We start from the raw sequence: 22,733 nt of genomic DNA, 5'->3' as shown, positions 1-22,733 counted from the left end.
TTATTTAAAAGTGTTTTTTGTGCAAAAGTGGTAAATCATATAAAATCGCCATAATTATATTGAGCCATAGAATAAAGTTATCATGTAATTTATACCACATGGTGTATGTTGTAAACAATGGCGGAATTGCCCAATTGCCAATCCCGCCGCCCCCCCCCCCCCTGAAAAAATGCATAAAGCATATGTACCTCAAAACGGTGCCATTAAAACGATACTACTCGTTACACAAAGGCTTGGGGTATGTGCACATGTAGTGTTTTCAGGCCGTAAACGTCCCGAAAAATCGGAAGCAGAACGCCTACAAATATTTGCCCGTTGATTTAGATGGGAAATACGGCGTTCTGTTCCGACGGCCGCGTAAAAGAAGTGCATGTCACTACTTGTGACGTTTTTGGAGCTGTTTTTCATTGACTCTATAGAAAAACAGCTCTATAAACGGCCGTAAAAAACGCAGCGAAAATCACAAGTGGCTTAAAAAACGTCCAAAAATCAGGAGCTGTTTTCCCTTAAAAACAGCTCCGTATTTTCAGACGTTTCTAATTTTGTGTGTTCACATACCCTCAGGCTATGTTCACACTTTAGTTTATTGCAGGCAGAAAATTCTGATTTTGATGTCAATGGGAGGTCAGAGACGTAAACGCCCGAAGATAGGGCATGTCGCTTCTTTTTCCCACGAGACTGTTTTTCCGCTCACGGGAAATCAATGGGAGGCATTTTCGTCCGTTTTTTGGCACGTTTTCCGACAACGTTTCCACAACAAAAAGCGTGTCAGAAAACTCTGTGTGAACTGGCTCTTAAAGAGGCTCTGTCACCAGATTTTGCAACCCCTATCTGCTATTGCAGCGGATCGGCGCTGCAATGGAGATAAGAGTAACATTTTTATTTTTAAAAAACGAGCATTTTTGGCCAAGTTATGACCATTTTTGTATTTATGCAAATGAGGCTTGCTAAAGTCCAACTGGGCGTGTATTATGTGTGTTACATCTGGGCGTGTTTACTACTTTTACTAGCTGGGCGTTCTGACGAGAAGTATCATCCACTTCTCTTCAGAACGCCCAGCTTCTGACAGTGCAGACACAGCCGTGTTCTCGAGAGATCACGCTGTGACGTCACTCACTTCCTGCCCCAGGTCCTGCATCGTGTCGGCCACATCGGCACCAGAGGCTACAGTTGATTCTGCAGCAGCATCAGCGTTTGCAGGTAAGTCAATGTAGCTACTTACCTGCAAACGCTGATGCTGCTGCAGAATCAACTGTAGCCTCTGGTGCCGATGTGTCCGACACGATGCAGGACCTGGGGCAGGAAGTGAGTGACGTCACAGCGTGATCTCTCGAGAACACGCTGTGTGTCTGCACTGCCAGAAGCTGGGTGTTAACGAACAGAAGTGGATGATGCTGATTCGTCAGCATCATACACTCCCATTCCTAACGCCCAGCTAGTTAAAGAAGTAAAAACGCCCCGATGTACGCACATAATACACGCCTGGTTGTACTTTTACTGTAAACACGCCCAGTTGTACTTTTGCAAGCCTCATTTGCATATATACAAAAATGGTCATAACTTGGCCAAAAATGCTCGTTTTTTAAAAATAAAAACGTTACTGTAATCTACATTGCAGCGCCTATCTGCTGCAATAGCAGATAGGGGTTGCAAAATCTGGTGACAGAGCCTCTTTAAACTAGTGTAACAGCGGTTTCTGTAACTCCCATAGAACTTAATGGAGACAGCTGCACAAATTCTGGGCCGCTTTTTCGTTCATTCTCTGCCTGGATGCCTCATGTCACGGCCATCTCAGCAGGCAGTTCAAGGGGCCTCATTCTTCACATAGGTGCGAGTCCCAGAGGCACCAGACATTTATGTCATATCCTTAGTTGGGAATAACCCTCAAAGCAGCTAAACAGTGCAACTAACCTGTTAGTCTACATTTCTAGTGATGTCTAACCATTATGAAATAGAAAAAATAGAAAAATATGCGAATCTTTCTCTTTTATGCTAAGCGTAGACCTATAAATATAATAACTTCACCACTTTTCCTTTGCACTATTATTGTACATTGTGTACAATGATCTGTGTGTATGTGGTAACAAAATGGTTGGTTCCAACGGATCATACCAATTATAGTGAATAATCTCTGCCTGTATACATTCATTTTGTGTTTCACAATAATCCATTCCAATTCTAAAAAAATACTTGGTCACTGCTTAAATATACAAAATCTTTGGCCTATGTGGCTAAATAAAATTCTGCTCTTGTTGTTTTGCCTGAATTCCATGTGAGGAGATTGAGGCCTGTTTTGGCAGCATGTAGATGGTGACCATTTTGGCTACTTGATTCTTAGGGTATGTGCTCACGACCTCTTTTCAGACGTAATGGAGGCGTTTTACGCCTCGAATTACGCCTGAAAAGACGGCTCCATTACGTCGGCAAACATCTTCCCCTTTGCTTGCAATAGGTCTTACGATGTTCTGTGCAGACGAGCTGTCATTTTACACGTCGCTGTCAAAATACGGCGCGTAAAATGACGGCTCGTCAAAAGAAGTGCAGGACACTTCTTGGGACATTTTTGGAGCCGTTTTCTCATAGACTATTTAAAACAGCTCCAAAAACATCCGTAAAAAACGCAGCGAAACCGGCGAGAAAAACGCGAGTTGCTCAAAAAACGTCTGAAAATCAGGAGCTGTTTTCCCTTGAAAACAGCTCCGTATTTTCAGATGTTTTTGGTTAAGCGTGTGAACATACCCTTAGGGATAGATTCACACCTTGGCCAAGTGTTGATCTATTTATATGGCTATGCACACCTTTTTAAAAAATAAATAAATAATAATTTATTAAATCAAAGTGGTTGTGATTTTAAGCACTTTTTGTATTGACTTTTTTGTTTTCCTTTTACTTTTTATGACACGGCTTGTATGTATCCTGTATACATAGAAGCTTTATCGTTCTCTCTCCGGCTCAGACCCATGTGTCAATAGACATTTTATTTTAATAATACAATATTTGTTTTAATAAAATCTCTTATTTGAGGGTTACTTTACCGTAACCTGCAAGAGACGCCTTGAGGAAAATTATGGAAAATGTTCCACTTATGTACAGTAGGCAACAATGTGAATGAAAATTAATCATATATAGCACAGTAGTGTTTGCACAGAGCAGTAGTGTATGCTTTCCTTTGCATTATTTGTATCTAGATATGACATTTCCCTCTGCCCAGAAGTGTTTCAGTTAATGTCTAGTTGTTTGTACCACCATTCAATGCTAATTTTGCTGCAAACTTAAAGGGGTATTCCTATCTCAGACATTTATGGCATAACATTTTGGGGAAAAAAATTCATTTTCACAGCCAAATTCTAATAAAATCTATGAAACACCTGTGGGGTCTAAGTGCTTGCTACACCACTAGATGAATTCCTTGAGGGGTATAGTTTCCAAAACAGGGTCTTTTTGGGGGTTTCTAATGTTTTGGGTACCTTAAGCCTCTTCAAATATGAAGTGGTGCCTGGAAAACATCATAATAAAATGGAAGCCCCAAAATCCACAAGATACTCCTTCATTCTTAAGGCTTTAATTCCTTTTGAATCAGCTAAAGGGTTAGCAAACTTATCAAATACTATTTTGAATACTTAGAGGGGAGCAGTTTTTAAACGGGGTGGATTATAGCCATTTCTAATTTTATATGCCCCTTAAAGCCACTTCAGAACTTAATTGGTCCCTAAAAAATTATATTTTGGAAATTAGACAGGAAATTTAAAAACTTGCTGTTGAAATTATAAATCTTATAACGTCCAAATATATAAAAGGACATTTAAAAAATTATGCCAACTTAAAATAGACATAAGGGAAATGTTAATTAGTAACTATTTTGTGTGGTATTACTATCTTTCTTACAACCAGAGAAATTCAAATTGTGAAAAATGCTAATTTTTCTAAAGTTTCGATAAATTTTGGTGTTTTTCACAAATAAACATAGAATGTATTGACCAAAATTTACCACTAACATAAAGTAAAATATGTCACAGCTAAGCAATCGTCGAATTGCTTGGATACGTAAAAGCACTAAAAAGTTGAAAAATGTGACTCTGCCAAAAAGGTCAAAACTGGCTGTGCCGATAAGGGGTTAAATGCATGCTGAATGGCTTGTATGTCAATGTTTATGCTATGTTATTTGGGCTCATATGGACACTATAGCAACATTATTGGGAGAGTGAATATATATATAAATCTGCAGAAGTTGGAGACGTGGCCTATTTCTCTGGATGTATCACTAGGGCTTGTCTGAAAGAAAAGTTTTGTAACACAATACATCATACATAAAAAAATGGCTCCGCTAATGTGGACTTACTTTATCAACCACTTGCGCCATTTCCAAAATGTTTTGCAATTGATATGATGGTTTTAGAAAATGGCACATCAAATAGGTGAAGAAATTCAGCCAAGCATGTACGCCAGCCATAAGGAGATGGAAAAGTGTTTCTAGTTGCCCCAAATTTTTAATGCTGTGTGCACCATTTCAATAAATTTGCCAGCATTTCTGCATTTGTAAGTGTCATTCTTATAACCCTTTTGGTAAATGTGCCCCAGTGGATTCTCAGTAATGGTATTACTAGGACTATATTAAAAAAAATAATGTTAAAAACTGTATGTTCTTTTGTCTTTTTTACTAATGACATAAAATAATACCAAGTATAGCATTAACCCCTTCAGGACTGAGCCTGTTTTGGCCTTCAGGACGAAGCCGATTTTTCAAATCTGACATGTGTCACTTTATGTGGTAATAACTCCGGAATGCTTTTACCTATCCAAGCGATTCTGAATTGTACTTTGTTAGTGAAAAAATTTGGTTGATAAATTCAATATGTATTTGTAAAAAAAAACACCAAGATTTGGAGAAAATTTGCAAAAATTAGCATTTTTCTAAATTTAAATGTATCTGCTTGTAAAACAGATAGTAACACCGCACAAAATAGTTACCAATTAACATCTCCCATATGTCTACTTTAGTTTGGCATCGTTTTTTGAACATTCATTTATTTTTCTAGGACGTTACAAGACTTAGAACTTTAGCAGCGATTTCTCATATTTTCAAGAAAATTTCAAATGGCAATTTTTACAAGGACCAGTTCAGTTCTGAAGTGGCTTTGAGGGCCTTATATATTAGAAAGTCCCCATAAATCACCCCATTTTGAAAACTGCACCCCTCAAAGTATTCAAAACAGCATTCAGAAAGTGTTTTAACCCTTTAGGCGTTTCACAGGAGTTAAAGCAAAGTAGAGGTGAAAGTTACAATTATTTTTTTTTCAAAATTTATTTGTAATAAAAAAAATTCTATACCACAGAAGGTTTTACCCGAGAAATGTAACTTATTATTTATTGCCCAGATTCTGCAGCTTTTAGAAATATCCCACATGTGGCCCTAGTGCGCTAATTTACTGAAACACTAGCCTCAGAAGCAAAGGAGCACCTAGTGGATTTTGGGGCCTCCTTTTTTTTAGCATATATTTTAGGTACCATGTCAGGTTTGAATAGGTCTTGTGGGGCCAAAACAATAAAGACACCCAAAAGTGACCTCATTTTGGAAACTACACCCCTCAGGGAATTTATCTAGGGGTATAGATAGCATTTTGAATCCACAGTTTTTTTGCTAAATTTATTTGAATTAGTATGTGAAGACGAAAATCTACTTTTTTTTTCTGAAAAAACGTAGAAATTTTTAATTTTTTCAAGGAATAAAAGAGAAAAAACACCCCAACATATGTAAAGCAATTTCTCCCGATTATAGCAATACCCCATATGTGGTAATAAACTGCTGTTTGGACCCACAGCAGGACTTAGAAAGGAAGGAGCACCATTTGGATTTTGAAATTCTGATTTTGCTGAAATAGTTTTCAGTGCCGTGTCGCGTTTGAAATGCACTGGAGGGAACAAAATAGTGGAAACCCCCGGAAAGTGACCCCATTTTGGAAACTACACTCATCAAGGAATTTTTCTAGGAGTAAAGTTAGCATTTTGACCCCACAGTTGTTTTGCTGAATTCATTGGAATTATTCTGTAAACGTAAAAATCTACTTTTTTTTCTGACAAAAGGTAGCCATTTTTTATTTTTACAAGGAATAAAGGAGAAAAAGCACCCCAACATTTGTAAAACAATTTCTCCCGATTACGGAAATATGCCATATGTGGTATAAAAAACTGCTGTTTGGACCCACAGCAAGGCTCAGAAGGGAAGGAGCGCTATTTGGCTTTTGGGGTCCAATTTTATCTGAAATGGTTTTTGGGTGCCATGTCGCATTTGCAAAGCCCCTGAGAGGCCAAAACATTGGAAACCCCCCAAAAGTGGAAATTACACCACTTAAAGAATCTATCTAGGGATATAGTGGGCATTTAGACCCCACAAGTCTTTTGCAGGATTTATTAGAATTAGGCCGTGAAAATGAATATCAACATTTCTTCCACTAAAATGTTGCATTTTTTAAATTTCACAAAGGATAAAGGAGAAAATGCTGCCCAACATTTGTAAAGCAATTTCTCCCGAGTACGGCTATACCCCACCTGTGGTCATAAATGGTTTTTCATTAGAAAGTAATTAACCCTTTCTGGACTGATCCATTTTTTTCTTTTCCTTTTTAGTTTTTTCCTCCCCGCCTTCCAAGAGCCATAACTTTTTTTTATTTTTCAGTCAATAGAGCGGTATGAGGGCTTATTTATTGAGGGACGAGCGGTCGTTTTTATTGGTACCATTTTTTGGTACATACAACTTTTTGAGCACTTTTTATTACATTTTTAGGTAGAGCGAAGGTGACCAAAAAACAGCGATTTTGCCGTTTTAAAGACGCTCCATACATCACCCCCACAGTAAGACATGCTATGTCGTGGTGCGCGAAGGGGTTAATGTGCAGCGGATGATGCAGAGTGAAAATTACAATTTTCCACTCATATGCCATTTTAGTGCACTACATGTTATGCCCAGTTTGTGCCACTGAAGACAAATACCTCATAAAATATTAACCGGGTTCTCCCGGGTATGGCGATGCCATATCTGTGGACGTAAACTGGTGTTTAGGCACGCTGCAGGGCTCAGAAGGGCGGGAGCGCCATTTGGCTTTTGGGGCGCAGATGTAGCTTGGTAGTTCTATTTGGGGTTTTACTGGTGTTTCAGTTTATAATGTGGGGGCATATGTTATATGTGCGGGGTACATCAGGGTATAATAAGAGGGTATAATAATGGGGTAAATAAATAATCCGCAGATATGTGGCCGGTGTCGCACTGATAAATGGTTCCCGATCTGATCCTCTTTTGGACACTCTGCACATTTTGCATCGCCATATTCTGAAAGCCACAACTTTTTTATTTTTTCTCCACCCGAGCTGTGTGAGGGTTTATTCGTTGCGGGACAATCTGTAGTTTTCATTGGTACCATTTTGGGGTACCAGAAATGTTTTTGATCACGTTTTATTCCATTCTTTGGCAAGCAAGGTGACCAAAAACCATCAATTCTGACAATGTTTTTTATTCTTTTTTTTATGCCCTTCACCCTAGGCTATAAATGACCATTTTACTTTATTCTGCGGGTCGATACGATTACGGCGATACCATACGTATATAATTTTTTTATGTTTTGCAGCGTTTGTGCAATAAAATCACTTATTTATCAAATTAATTATTTTTTGTGTCGCCATATTCTGAGAGCGATAACTTTTTTATTTTTCAGTCAAAAAAGCGGTGTAAGGGCTTGTTTTTTGCGGGACAGGTTGTAGTTTGTATTCGTACCATTTTGGCGTACATGCGACTTTTTGAACACTTTTTATTGTATATTTTGGGAGGGGTGGTGACCAAAAAATAGTGATTCAGGCACTGTTTTTCGTTTACTTTTTTCGCGATGTTCACCGTGCGGGAAAAATAATACTACAGTTTTGTAGATGGGGTCGTTACGAACGCGGTGATACCAAATATGTGTACTTTTTTTAATGTGTTAATTTTTTTATTATAATAAAAGACTTATTATAGGAAAAAAAGCATTCTTTGTTTATGTCACTTCTAACTTTTATTTTTACACTTTTTAAAAACATTTTTATTATCTTTTTTTTACTTTTTTTACTTGTCCCACTAGGGGACACTTAGACTTGCAGCTCTGATCACTGCTAGAACACATTACACTACACACGTAGTGTAATGTGTTCTAACTGTCATTGTGACGTAACTGTCACACTGACAGGAAGCATCGGAGGACCGGCCGGAGGCTGCTCCTCCGAGGCTTCCGTACATGGCAACCCGGAGATCATTGTCTGGCCTCTGGTTGCCATGATAAGGATGGCCAGCCCCCGCAAATGCATGTGGGGGGCTGCCGATCCGCTGTAAACCTCTTCAATGTGGTGATCGCAATCGACCACCGCATCGAAGGGGTTAATTGCCGATTTCAGTGGCGACAGGCCGCTGATCGGCAACGGGGAGAGCAGGGCAGACACCCTGCACAGTTAACCGCCGCTGCTTTGTAGCGCCGCGCGGCGGTTAACTGTTAAAGCGCAGACGTAACTGCACGCCCAGGTGCGCGAAGTTACTGCTCACCTGGACGTGCATTTACGCCAAAGTGCGGGAAGGGGTTAAATCACACAGTCTGGATTTAGAAAATAGAAGATGAAGGCTATTCCCTCAGCAGAATACTGCTTCTTGAATACATTATGCCCCATGCACACGACTGTACAATTTATCCGTAATTACGGTCCCATTAACTTTTATTGCACATGGACACATTCCTGTATATTTACGGGAAGGTGTCCGTGCCGTAGAAAGGCTCCACAAAATATAGGACATGTCCTATTTTTGCTTTTTATGGACCGTGCTCCCATACTTTATAATTGGAACACGGCCCTCAAATTCGGATGGCTGTCCATGGCCGGCTGTAATCTCGGACCGTGATTACAGGCATGGTCGTGTGCAGAGGGCCTTAGGATGTAGGCTGAGCGTCATATTTATTAAGCCCCCCACCCTTTTTTTCTTCCATTTTAAAATTTTCCGTAAGTATCAGAAAAGTATGTTGCAAGTTGCACTCTCTGCGATTTATTTAATAAGGATTTCCAACACTTTTCCACAATTTTTTGCCAGACACACACTTCCTGCGGCAGCACCCGCTACACAAAAATTCCATACTGGCTTGCCACTTGACAATATGGCAATATTAGTTAATATTCTACAATGTCCCTTGCCTCGCCTTTAGCCATTTTTTGACCTTCTACTATATAACCGGCAGATTTTGAAGGGCATTGAGTATTCGCCGAAAGATTCTCATGACTGAGAACACTATCCACTTACCACAAGTTTTGAGAAATAACCAGTGACATTGAATAATATCTTTCAATAGCTCAAACTAATTAGTTTAAAATTCTATTACGTCATGGCAGCTGTATCGTTCGCGCTCCATGCCGTAATAGTACGTCTCGGGAGTAACGGCCGTTTCGGCCGTCCTCCCGACACATACAGGAGCTGTGACGCTGCTGTCTTGTTCAGCAGCTGTCACAGCTCCTACAGCGGGGACCGATCGCTGTGTCCCCGCTGATTAACCCCTTAAAAGCCGCGTTCTATAGAGATCGCGGCTTTTTAGGGGTTAAGCTGCCATCGCCGGCCTGCTACGCGATAGCGGCCGGCGATGGTGACTATGGCAACCGGACACCAAACAATGGCGTCCGGCTATGCCATAGACGGAAGCCTAGTGGGTCCTGACAACGTCAGGACCCACTATGCTTGCTGTCAGTGAGTAGCTGACAGTTCTAATACACTGCACTACGCATGTAGTGCAGTGTATTAGAATAGCGATCAGGGCCTCCTGCCCTCATGTCCCCTAGTGGGACAAAGTAATAAAGTAAAAAAAAAGTTAAAAAAAGATGTGTAAAAATAAGAAAATAAAAGTTTTAAAAGTAATAAAAGTAAAAGTCCCACTTTTTCCCTTATCAGGCCTTTATTATTAATAAAAATATATAAACAAACAAATAAACTATACATAATTGGTATCGCCGCGTCCGTAACGGCCTGAACTACAAAATTATTTTGTTATTTATCCCGCACGGTGAACGCCGTAAAAAAAAATATTAATAAACCGTACCACAATCACAATTGTTTGGTCACTTCACCTCCCAAAAAATGGAATAAAAAGAGATCAAAAAGTCGCATGTACCTAAAAATGGTACTGATGGAAAATACAGTTCGTTACGCAAAAAATAAGTCCTCGCACGGCTTTATTGATTGAAAAATAAAAACGTTATGGCTCTTAGAATAAGGTAACACAAAAAGTGAATGATTGTTTACAAAACGTATTTTATTGTGCAAACGCCATAAGACATAAAAAAAAACTATAAACATCTGGTATCGCCGTGATCGTATCGCCCCGCAGAATAAAGTTAATATATCATTTATAGCGCACGGTGAACGCTGTAAAAAAAAAAGTATACAAAAACAATAGTAGAATTGCTGTTTATTAGTCACCACGCCACCTAAAAATGGAATAAAAACTGATCAAAAAGCCGCATGCACCCCATGAAAACTACAATGGATTCCTCAAGGGGTCTAGTTTCCAAATTGGGGTCACTTTTGGGGGGTTTCCAATGTTTTGGCACCACAAGACCTCTTCAAACCGGACATGGTGCCTAATAAAAAAGAGGGCTCAAAATCCGCTAGGTGCTCCTTTGCTTCGGAGGCCGGTGCTTCAGTCCATTACCGCCCGAGGGCCACATGTGGGATATTTCTCTAAACTGCAGAATCTGGGCAATAAGTATTGAGTTGCGTTTCTCTGATAAATCCTTTTGTGTTATAAAAAAAATGGTATAAAAAGAGTAAATGTCACCTCTACTTTGCTCTAAATTTCTGTGAAACACCTAAAGGGTTCATAAACTTTCTAAATGCTGTTGTGAATACTTTGAGGGGTCTAGTTTCTAAAATGGGGTGTTTGATAGGGGTTTCTAATATATGGGCCCCTCAAAGCAACTTCAGAAATGAACTGGAACCTAAAAAAATAAATAAATGAGGCAATACTTCGCTTCTTACATTATACTGATAATGAGCCGTGCCCACTCCGAGATGACCCCAGTTTTGACCGTTTGTATAAACGGAGACCCCTATTAGACCGTTCCAGTGCCCGGTTTTCCCAAGCATTCACCCCCGAGAAGTGTATTTCTATTGATGAGTCCCTGGTACATTTTAAAGGGAGGGTTCAATTCCGCCAGTACCTGCCAGGTAAGAGGGCATGGTATGGCGTGAAGATGTATAAGCTGTGCGAGAGTGCATCAGGGTATACCTACAGGTTTAGGATATATGAAGGAAAGGCCACCCCCAAACCAGACTGCATCCTGGACTACAATAGGTACATGGGAGGGATGGACTTGTCAAATCAAGTCCTGAAGCCCTACAGCGCCATGCGGTGTAGTATAAGAAGCTGGCCGGGCACATCATACAGATGGCTTTGTACAATGCGTATGTGCTACGTCGATGTGCAGGCCAGAGGGGAACTTTCCTGGAATTTCAAGATCTAATCTTTAGGGACCAGGAAGGGGGGGCGCATCGTACCAGGGCAACACTTTCCAGGAGAAGGTCCCCAAACCGGTGGAAAGGGAAAGAGTCAAAAGAGGTGCAGAGTCTGCTATAAGAGGGGGATAAGGAAGAACACAATATACCAATGTGACACGTGTCCCGAAAAACCAGGGCTCTGTATAAAAGATTGTTTTAAAATGTATCATACATCCCTTGATTTTCAATTTACCCTGATGCACTCCGCACAGCTTACCCCCCTCATCTTTCCCTTCTGAGCCCTGCCGTATGCCCAGGCAGCTGATAACAGCCACATGTAGGGTATTGTCGTACCCAGGAGAACCCACATTACAATTTAAGGGGTGTATATCTCCGGTGGCGCATGCTGGGCACACTATATTGGACACTGAAATGGCATATACATATATAAAATTGCAAATCTCACACTGCACCATCTGCTGCGCATTATCTTTTACACAGTACCTGTGGGGTCAAAATGCTCACTACACCTCTAGATGAATGTCTTAAGGGGTGTAGTTTTTAAAATGGGGTCACTTCTCGGGGGTTTCAACTGTACTGGTACCTCAGGGGCTTCTGCACACATGACTTAGCACCAGAAAAGCTCCAGTAGGCCAAATGGTGGTCCTTTCCTTCTGAGCCCTCCCATGGGCCCAAAGGGCAGTTTATCACCACAAATGGGGTATTGCCGCACTAAGGACAAATTGGGCAACAAAATGGGGTATGTTGTTCCTTGTGAAAATAAGAAATTTTGATCCAAAATGACATCTTATTGGAAAAAATATCATTTTTTTCATTTCACAGCCCAATTCAAATAGGTGCTGTGAAAAAACTGTGCGGTCAAAATGATAACAAAAACCATAAATGAATTCCTTGAGGGGTGTAGTTTCCAAAATGGGGTCACTTCTGGTGGGTTTCCATTGCTTTGATACCTCTGGGGCTCTGCAAATGCAACATGGCACCCGAAAACCAATCCAGCAAAATCTGGACTCCAACAAACACATAGCGCTCCTTTCCGTCTGAGCCCTCCCATGGGCCCAAACGGCAGTTTATCACCACAAATGGGGTATTGCCGCACTAAGGACAAATTGGGCAACAAAATGGGGTATGTTGTTCCCTGTGAAAATAAGAAATTTTGATCAAAAATGACATCTTATTGGAAAAAATATAATTTTTTTCATTTCACAGCCCAATTCAAATAGGTGCTGTGAAAAACCTGTGCGGTCAAAATGATAACAAAAACCATAAATGAATTCCTTGAGGGGTGTAGTTTCCAAAATGGGGTCACTTCTGGTGGGTTTCCATTGCTTTGATACCTCTGGGGCTCTGCAAATGCGACATGGCACCCGAAAACCAATCCAGCAAAATCTGGACTCCAACAAACACATAGCGCTCCTTTCCTTCTGAGCCCTCCCATGGGCCCAAACGGCAGTTTATCACCACAAATGGGGTATTGCCGCACTAAGGACAAATTGGGCAACAAAATGGGGTATGTTGTTCCCTGTGAAAATAAGAAAATTTGATCAAAAATGACATTTTATTGGAAAAAATATCATTTTTTTCATTTCACAGCGCCAATTCAAATAGGTGCTGTGAAAAAACTGTGCGGTCAAAATGATAACAAAAACCATAAATGAATTCCTTGAGGGGTGTAATTTCCAAAATGGGGTCACTTCTGGTGGGTTTCCATTGTTTTGATACCTCAACGCCTCTTCAAACCTGGCATGCTGCCTAAAATATATTCTAATAAAAAAGAGGCCTCAAAATGCACTAGGTGCTTCTTTGCTTCTAGGGCTTGTGTTTTAGTCCACGAGCGCAGTAGGGCCACATGTGGGACATTTCTAAAAACTGCAGAATCTGGACAATACATATTTAGTAGTGTTTCTCTGGTAAAACCTTCTCTGTTACTAAAAAAAAATTGAACAAAATTGAAATTCAGCAGAAAAAATGAAATTTGCAAATTTCATTTCCAATTTGCTTTAATTCCTGTGAAATGCCTGAAGGGTTAAAAAACTTTCTATATGCTGTTTTGAATACTTTGAGGGGTCTAGTTTTTAAAATGGGGTGTTTTATGGGGGTTTCTAATACATAGGCCCCTCAAATCCACTTCAGAACTGAACTGGCACCTTCAAAAAAAGGCTTTTGAAATTTTCTTAAGAATATGAGAAATTGCTGTTTATGTTCTAAACCTTGTAACGTCCAAGAAAAATAAAATAATGTTCAAAAAACGATGCCAATCTAAAGTAGACATATGGGAAATGTGAACTAGTAACTATTTTGGGTGGTATAACCGTCTGTTTTTCAAGCAGATGCATTTAAATTCTGAAAAATGCTATTTTTTGTAAATTTTCTCTAAATTTTGCAATTTTTCACAAATAAAGACTGAATATATCGACCAAATTTTACCACGAACATGAAGCCCAAAGTGTCACGAGAAAACAATCTCAGAATCGCTTGGATAGGTTTAAGCATTCCGACGTTATTACCACATAAAGTGAAATATGTCAGATTTGAAAAATGGGCTCTGAGCCTTAAGGCCCAAACTAGGCTGCGTCCTTAAGGGGTTAAAAAGTAAATATGTATCATGATTACATATTATCTAGCAGTGCTTGAATTGTTGTGTTAGCAAACTGACTCGTATGATGGCTTTATAGAAGCTGGGCAGTCTGACTATAGGATATGATGTTACTGTTGGATGCAAATATTTGAACTAGGGATAACAGTTCTGTTTTAGTCTATTTTAGTCTGAAGGACGCTAAATTTAGGATTTAGAAATCCACAAATACTCAAAGAATGTAGTCTCTTTCTGTGTTTTTATGTTTTCCTTATTGTTACATTGTTATTAGGTTAATTGACCTAGAGAAGGTAACCAAAGAAACCAAACTCGCTCTCATGAACCATGTTTCTGGTTTTCTTCAAAATTCTATTTTTAGATTGGATGTCATTTACTAAGTCACATTTTTGCTTTTGCCATCTTATATTTTCTTCACCAGACATATTGAGGACCTGTTACATTTCTGATTTTTCCACATATTGCAAGACCTTGATTATCTACAGTATTTAAAAAAATATCAAAAATTACCCATAGTATTTTTGGGTTTGCCAGACTCGAGAGACCTCAGCAGTATACTTTCCCCCTTCCCAAACATTCCCACAATGCTTTAAAGTTAGATTTAGTCTATTTTGCTTTTTTTCCCCTGTTTCCTTAACTGAGATGAAGCTGATCAGGACAAGTTCTTAAGACAGTATTCTGTATGTATCTGGAAACCCATTTTGCGCTTCAATCCAAGTACACACGGTCAATGAAGGTTTCACACAATGTCTAGATATCCCTGGGGCATGGTAAAGAAGTAGCTAGGTATTATTATATAGATCCCAGTAATTTAGCATCGTACGTATTTAGTGAAAACGAATTTAAGGCTACTGCTTCATGGGTTCATTCATCTCTTGGTTACTCCCATGGGATTAATGAGTCCAGTTATTCAGAAGAATTTAGCAGTATAGAAATCTAGTAGACATCAGAGGTAGATCATGTTTTTTCAATTGAAAAAGAAAAGACATTTATCATCTATCCACAGTATAGGTTATGTGTTTGATGGCTGGGGGCCCCTCCTCTAGAAAGGGTATTCCCAGCCCCCCCCCCCATTCCTCCTCACTGCAACACCACAGTAAGGAGAACTTTGAATGGAGCGGCCGACAGCAATCAGAGTGCAGTGCCCGGCTGTTTCCATCAGTCCCATTGACATTCAATGAAGCAGCAGGGCGCTTGCTCAATCTCCACTGCATTCAAGCTCTTCCTCACTGCAGGGGGGTACTGTAAGGAGGAATGATGGGCTCGAGATTTACGGTCTAGTGATCGGTGGGGGTCCCAGCTGTGGGGCCCCCAGCGATCAGTCACTTATCACCTATCCTGTAGACAGGTGATATATGTTTTTTTCCTGGAATACCCCTTTAAGGATCAAATGTCATATACTGTATATCTAATATAAACTGCTGGTATATGTAGTCTAACACCTAAAGTTCAGCTAGTTACCCATAGCATGACAATCATTGTGTGGATAAAATAGAAAAGCTTTACAAATATCATAGTCTTGTAGTTAAAGGGGTATTTCCATCTTATGAAGTGATGGCATATAGCTAGGATATGGCATCACTTTATGAACTTTGGGGATCTGACCTCTGGGACCCCCATGATCTTGAGAATGAAGGGGTCACTGGTTTGCTTTAACTATTAAGTGAATGGAGCCGGGAGAGCGCTGTGTATGGAAAATTTAGAAGGACACGGAGGTGCATCAGCACTGCAGATCTTCATTTTTAGGAGTGGTGGTGGTACCCGAGGTCAAACTCCCACCCATCATAAAATCATGGCATAATCTATCCTAGCGATATTACATCACTTTATAAAATGGGAATATCCCTTTAACCCATTAAGGACCGTGCCAATTTTGGCCTTGAGGACCAGAATTATTTTTTTTCTCCCTTAGCATTCTAGCATAACTTTTTTTTATTTTTTGTTCAACATAGCTGTATGATGATTTGTTTAGGTACATACAGGTCCTCCTCAATTAATTAGAATATCACGATCAGCAGAACGACTATGATTGTCCTAGTGCAGCAACTGCCCGACACTCAAGACGATCATATTCGTCCTGTGTCCTCAAGCAGTAAATCGTTCTTTGCTGACCCTAATCAACTGAGTAGTACATTCTGTATACTTGTATTCTTTAAAGTACATTATGGTTTCATCAAATAAAGATTATTCAGTGTATAATAAAATATTTTACAATTTCCAATATATTTTCAATTACATACAGTGTTCAAGATCTCTGCTTGCTGTCATTCAATGGAACTTTAATTGTTTACTCCCAGTGGATACAAATCTGTCCTAGTCATGTAATGGACACACAGGTGCAGGACTGGTTCTAGTTAAAAAAAAATAAAAAAATTTAACCAAAAAACACCAAAGCAAGTCTTATAATTTCAATAATCATATACCAAAAAAACAATAAAAGTATATCATATACCAAAATATAAGTCCAAAGTATTAGACACCATAAATCTTTATTAGATAGAAAAATGACAAATCGGACAGCAGGCTGTCTCCATAAAAACATTACAATCACTAAAACCACTGAGGTTGTAGTCAACATTCCTACTATATGTTGTCACAAGAAAATATAAATGCAATTGCATAAATCACGTATCACATGTAGATACAGACATATTAAAACAACTATGTTATATGTTAGTACTCAAAGAGTTTACAAACTCATCATAGGATATAAGAACCCTGAACAAACCGATTGATACTATATTTATACCATAAGTGCATAAATCCATAGCAGAACTCTAGTAATAAAGTCAATTGTATACTCACCCATAGTAGATCAACAGAATAAATACCCACCAAAACAAGATAAAAATAAGACCACTGGATCAAAACCACCACCTCAGGACCCCGACGTGCGTTTCGCTGTCCGCTTTCTCAAGGGGTACTGATGTGGAGTTGTAGGTAGTGGCTCTATATAGTGTCCAAATGTAGGAGGATCAAACTTTTAGGTCAATAAAGATAATAGACCGATCAATTTTGGGAGGCACAGAGTATTTAAAGCCAGCTGATATAGAATAAACTATAATAAACATCTATGTTACTTACATGGCACATGGGTACTGGGGCAGAGCGACGCCATGGGTCGCATCCGGAAGACAAGAAGTGTGCATGTCAAGCGCCGTCCGTGTCATCACGTTAGCCCAGACACGACGCAGGGCGTCACGATGCCACACACGCATGCGCACCTACCATAGACCTAGATGAAACCCCTATTGGAATAAGCAAGACAATATTATTAATGTGTCCGTTTTTGACGGAACAGCAAAACATTATCCAATACGGATGTAGCCATCTTTAACTTGATTCTGATAACTTGCTGCAGCGTGATATCACACCACAAAAGCCATTGAAAAGTAATTGAAAAAGTCAAGATAAGAGATCTAGCCACTGTTTATTTAATGCGTTAAAAGTCAAGGTAAAGACGGCTACATCTGTACATATTATACAGACAGGTCAAAGAGCTAAGAAAATATATAAAGATATAGTGATGAAGTGCATAATATAAGTGTAATATAATAACAATAATATATTTATAAAATTCATAACCTAATATATAATATTAATAAAGTACAAATGTTCAAACTTACAAGCCAATTAAGGAAGTGAAAAATAAAATATTAATAATATTGATAATCAGTCAACTATTATACTAAATATAAATGTGCAAAAAACATAAAAAATTAAGCTCACCACAAATACATAAGGGTGAGTAAAAGTGACAGTGAAAAAATGTATAAATAAATAAAATAAAAAGATATATAAATAAACAAAATTATATCCAATAGAGAAGGTGGAAAAAATGTGGTTTATCAAGCCAACATAGCAAGGTGCAACGTTTCAGTCCAACATTAGGACCTTTTCAATCAGGTCCTAATGTTGAACTGAAACGTTGCACCTTGCTATGTTGGCAAAACTCAATATAGAGGGTCCACACAGGCCATAGGATCCCAAACTACAACATATTAAGTTCCAACCACATTGGGTACAAAATCAATATCCTATATAGTAGAACAAAACCACAACATTGTGTGTATATGTAAATCATAAAAGTGGAGACACCATCAAGAATACCCAGAGCTACATAATAATAATTATTATTATTAAAAGGATGCAAAAGACAACTTTTTATTAAGGTCAAATGGGACATGAGTGCGAAGTTTTACAATACAACGACACTCGATCTGTTCTAAGCGTTTGAGCAAATTACCACCACGGGACCCAAAGTGAGAACTTATTGATTCCACGGATTTTTAGACCCAGCCATCTTCCATTATGTCTCGGTATTGGCTTAAGTTTCACAAATTTATCTTTGTCCAAAGGATCAAGTCTCATAGCAGCTCTAATATCTTTAGTGTATTCCGGAATGCAAACTCATAGATCACATGTGGTCATACCCACAAGATAAGGCCACAAGGGCAGGTGGCATGATAAATAACCCCAGTGGTGCTGCAATTAATAAAATGACTGATTTTAAATTCATTTTTACCAGAGGAGTCAAGGAAAGTGTTAGTTCGCACTATCAAATTACAAATGGAGCAATGTCCACGTGAAAATACTTTTATACTTGTTATTTTAATGACCCAAGTCTTATACCATAATTTTTGTGTTGAGCAGTCTGAATGTTATTCTGTGCAAAAGCATCTGGCTGTGCAGCTATTGTGGCGCTCAATGTTAGTTTAAGGGGTTAAAAAAGGGTTAACATGTTCTGGCTATGTTGATGCTGGTGTCTATTGGATTATTAATTGTGTTGTTTTTTACTTCCCCCGTTTTCAGGCATCAAGTGGTAACTACTACTTTATTTCATATATTGTAACGCCCTCCGGTGACTACTTTTGTTGTGAGAGTGATGCCCAGCGGAGGGCTTCAGAATACATGCAGCCAAGCTGGGACAACCTGTTAGGACCCCTATGTGCTCCTCTGATTGACAGATGTATTAGCCTGTTAAAGGACATACATGTTACATCGTGGTAAGAAGAAGCCAATGTCTTTGATGATATACAATGTTTTTCACAAGTCTAAGTATATTTAAAGTGGACTTCTACACAAAACCTCTAATTTGCCAAATATTTGTAAATAAGAAGTTAGAGCAGTAGCCAGGCCTCATTCAGGCGGGATTCACACGACTGGGTCCCGCCCGAGCCCGAGTGCCGGCCGGTAAAATCTGCCATTTTGCCCGGCCGGTTTGCATAAAGTTATGCATCCGTTCCGGGCCTGGCAGATCTGGACAGTGACATCAGCGGCAACTCCTGAAGGGGAATCCCCATGTGTTCGGGGATTCCGCTTCAGGAGTTTCCCCTGATGTCACTGCCCAGATATGGACAGAGACATCAAGCGCTCTGTCCAGGAGCGGAATCCCCGAAAACACGGGGATTCCGCTCCTTCAAGGAGCTAAAGTGGGGCTAGCACATAGCAGAGCGGGGAGATACCTCCCCGCTCTGCTATAGTGGCGTCGCTACAGTAGTAGCAGCCGCAGCAGCAGCAGCAGTTGCTAGCCGCGCCATCGAAGGTGTCGCTGGGCCAGGGCGCTTTTAAAACAAGCAGGGGAAGGGAGCCAGCGCAGCGCTCCCTTCCACCTGCTGTACACCCCGGCCCTGCCACACAGTGTACAGCGTAGCCATTCGTCCGAATGGCATCAACTCCTCCTCCTCACATGCACTCTGCGCTGTGAGGAGACAGAGCGCAAGCCACGGAAAACCCGGCTATCACTCGGGACACATTCCGGTGATGGCCGTGTATTACCCGGCCCCATAGACTTCTATGGGAGCCGGGCACCCGGGCGAAAATAGAGCATGTCCTATTTTTTGACGGCCGGTTTTCCCGGCCGTCAAAAAATCGGTCGTGTGAATAGCCCCATTAGGAGTCTATTATTCCTAATGCAGCCGGGTGCCGACCGATTTATGAACGGCCGGCACCCGGCCGGGAAAACCTGTCGTGTGAATGAAGCCTTACACGACAGGGTCCGAATGTCGGCCGGGAAAATCGGCCGTTTTTGGCCGATTTTCCCGGATGGTTTGCATCCGTTCCGATTCCGTTCCGGGCCGAGTTGCTGTTTTTACCGGCCGATTTGGACCCGATTTGCATTCGTTTTTTTCCCTGTCCGTTTTAAAATCGGATGAATTTCATTTAAATTTGTTGCCACACACAGCCCTTTGTAGATAATGCCACAGCCCCCCTGGTAGGTAATGCCACCCAGCCCCCTGTAGGTAATGCTACCCAGCCCCCTGTAGGTGATGCCACACAGCCCCCTGTAGGTGATACCACACAGCCCCCTGTAGGTGATGTCACACAGCCCCCTGTAGGTGATGCCACACAGCCCCCTGTAGGTGATGCCACACAGCCCCCTGCAGGCGATGCCACCCTGCCCCCTGTAGGCGATGCCACCCTGCCCCCTGTAGGCGATGCCACCCTGCCCCCTGTAGGCGATGCCACCCTGCCCCCTGTAGGCGATGCCACCCTGCCCCTGTAGGTGATGCCACCCTGCCCCTGTAGGTGATGCCACCCATCCTGCCCCCTGTAGGTGATGCCACCCATCCTGCCCCCTGTAGGTGATGCCACCCATCCTTCCCCCTGTAGGTGATGCCACCCTGCCCCCTGTAGGTGATGCCACCCTGCCCCCTGTAGGTGATGCCACCCAGCCCCCTGTAGGTGATGCCACCCAGCCCCCTGTAGGTGATGCCACCAAGTCCCCTGTAGGTGATGCCACACAGCCCCCTGTAGGTTGCACCCATCCCCCCCCCCTTCCAGGAGAAGTCACTGACTTCAATGTCCATATATGGATAGTGTAGTCACTGACTTCTCCTGAAGAGGAATTCCCTGCCACAGGTCGGGAATTCCGCTTCAGAAGTGAGTCACGTCACTGTGTCCATATATGGACAGTGTAGTCACTCACTTCTCCTGTAGCGGAATCCCCGGCCATAGAGTCGGGGATTTCGCTGCAGAAGGGAGTCACTTCGCTGTGTCCATATATGGACAGTGTAGTCACTTCTCCTGTAGCGGAATCCCCGGCCATAGAGTCGGGGATTCCGCTGCAGAAGTGAGTGACTTTGCTGTGTCCATATATGGACAGTGTAGTCACTCACTTCTCCTGTAGCAGAATCCCCGGCCATAGAGTCGGGGTTCCGCTGCAGAAGTGAGTGACTTCGCTGTGTCCATATATGGACAGTGTAGTCACTTCTCCTGTAGCGGAATCCCCGGCCATAGAGTCGGGGATTCCGCTGCAGAAGTGAGTTACTTCGCTGTGTCCATATATGGACAGTGTAGTCACGCACTTCTCCTGTAGCGGAATCCCCAATCCCCGGCCGGGGATTGGGGATTCCGACTCCTACAGCGAGCAATAAAAGACCCTCCTCCTCACATGCACTCTGCACTGTGAGGAGGAGGAGAGAGAGTGCGCGAGCGACGGTAGACCCGGCCATCACTCGGGACACATTCCGGTGATGGCCGTGTATTACCCGGCCCCATAGACTTCTATGGGGGCCGGGCACCCGGCCGAAAATAGAGCATGTCCTATTTTTTGACGGCCGGTTTTCCCGGCCGTCAAAGAAATCGGTCGTGTGAATAGCCCCATTAGGGGTCTATTATTCCTAATGCAGCCGGGTGCCGGCCGATTTATGAACGGCCGGGAAACCCTGTCATGTGAATCCCGCCTTATATGTGTTCTACTTAAGGAGATATTAATATTTTTCTTTTCTGTTGTGGGAGCAATTTTGGCAAAAGTGATAACAGGAAGTACTGCCATATTGGTTGTCATCTTTAAATAATTTTCTGTGTAAAGTGTCACTTTTCTATTTATTGATTGCACATGCTGGCAAAATGACGAAATGTTGTCCGTGTATTTGAAGCTAATTCTAGTAATATGGCTGCACTTCTTGTTTTTTTCTCCTGAAATATCTGTTTTAGTAAATACGTATTCCCCATGAAATAACTTTTTTACAACTCTGTTATGCCGTTCCTTTGTTATTCCTACTGGGCGTTACAATTCCCCTCATCAAAGGGTTGTATCCATACACCGTGTCATTCTGTCAGCACTGATAGAACAGTATCATAATAATAATAATAATAATAATAATAATCTTTATATATTTATATAGCGCCAACATATTCTGCAGCACTTTACAATTCAGGGGGTACATTGTACAGACAATAGCAGACATTGAATAGTGATAAAACTAATTTACTATTCAAACAGGAGCGCGGACCCTGCTCGCAAGAGCTTTCAATCTATAAGGGAGACATAAAATGTAAAAAATGCTTGTTAAGTCCAATGGTGCAGCCATCTTTTATACATACGGGGTAGTAACATAAAGCTGCATGAGCCAGTCACCAGCCAATATCTGTGTATGACTGACATGAAGTGCATTAGGGTGCAAAGGCGTGTGGGGGATACTGCTGAATGAGGGGGTCAACTCCTCATGACTAATGTAAAAGGGGGGGGGGGCAGGGAAAGTAGTCAGATTAGGGAATGTTATAGGCCTGTCTAAAAAGATGTGTTTTCAGGACACATTTAAAACTGTGGATGTTGGGAATTAATCTGATTGTCTGGGTTAGTGCATTCCAGAGGACGGGTGCAGCACGAAAAAAATCTTGCAAATGGCA

General features: G+C 41.1%; 1 protein-coding gene across 1 annotated transcript in view; it reads left to right on the top strand.

Moving 5' to 3' along the window:
* Positions 1-22,733, top strand: part of MAP3K15 (mitogen-activated protein kinase kinase kinase 15) — a 164,203-nt gene that overhangs the window by 71,494 nt on the left and 69,976 nt on the right. The window contains exon 4 of the mRNA XM_075854028.1: positions 18,912-19,105. Within this exon, the coding sequence (XP_075710143.1) occupies positions 18,912-19,105 (194 nt within the window). The remainder of the gene's footprint in view (positions 1-18,911; positions 19,106-22,733) is intronic.

The sequence above is a fragment of the Rhinoderma darwinii genome, chromosome 2 (assembly GCF_050947455.1).
Source record: "Rhinoderma darwinii isolate aRhiDar2 chromosome 2, aRhiDar2.hap1, whole genome shotgun sequence".
NCBI lineage: Eukaryota > Metazoa > Chordata > Amphibia > Anura > Rhinodermatidae > Rhinoderma > Rhinoderma darwinii.
The sequence above is the reverse complement of the archived record's forward strand: the minus strand, read 5'-3'. Positions and strand labels throughout refer to the sequence as shown.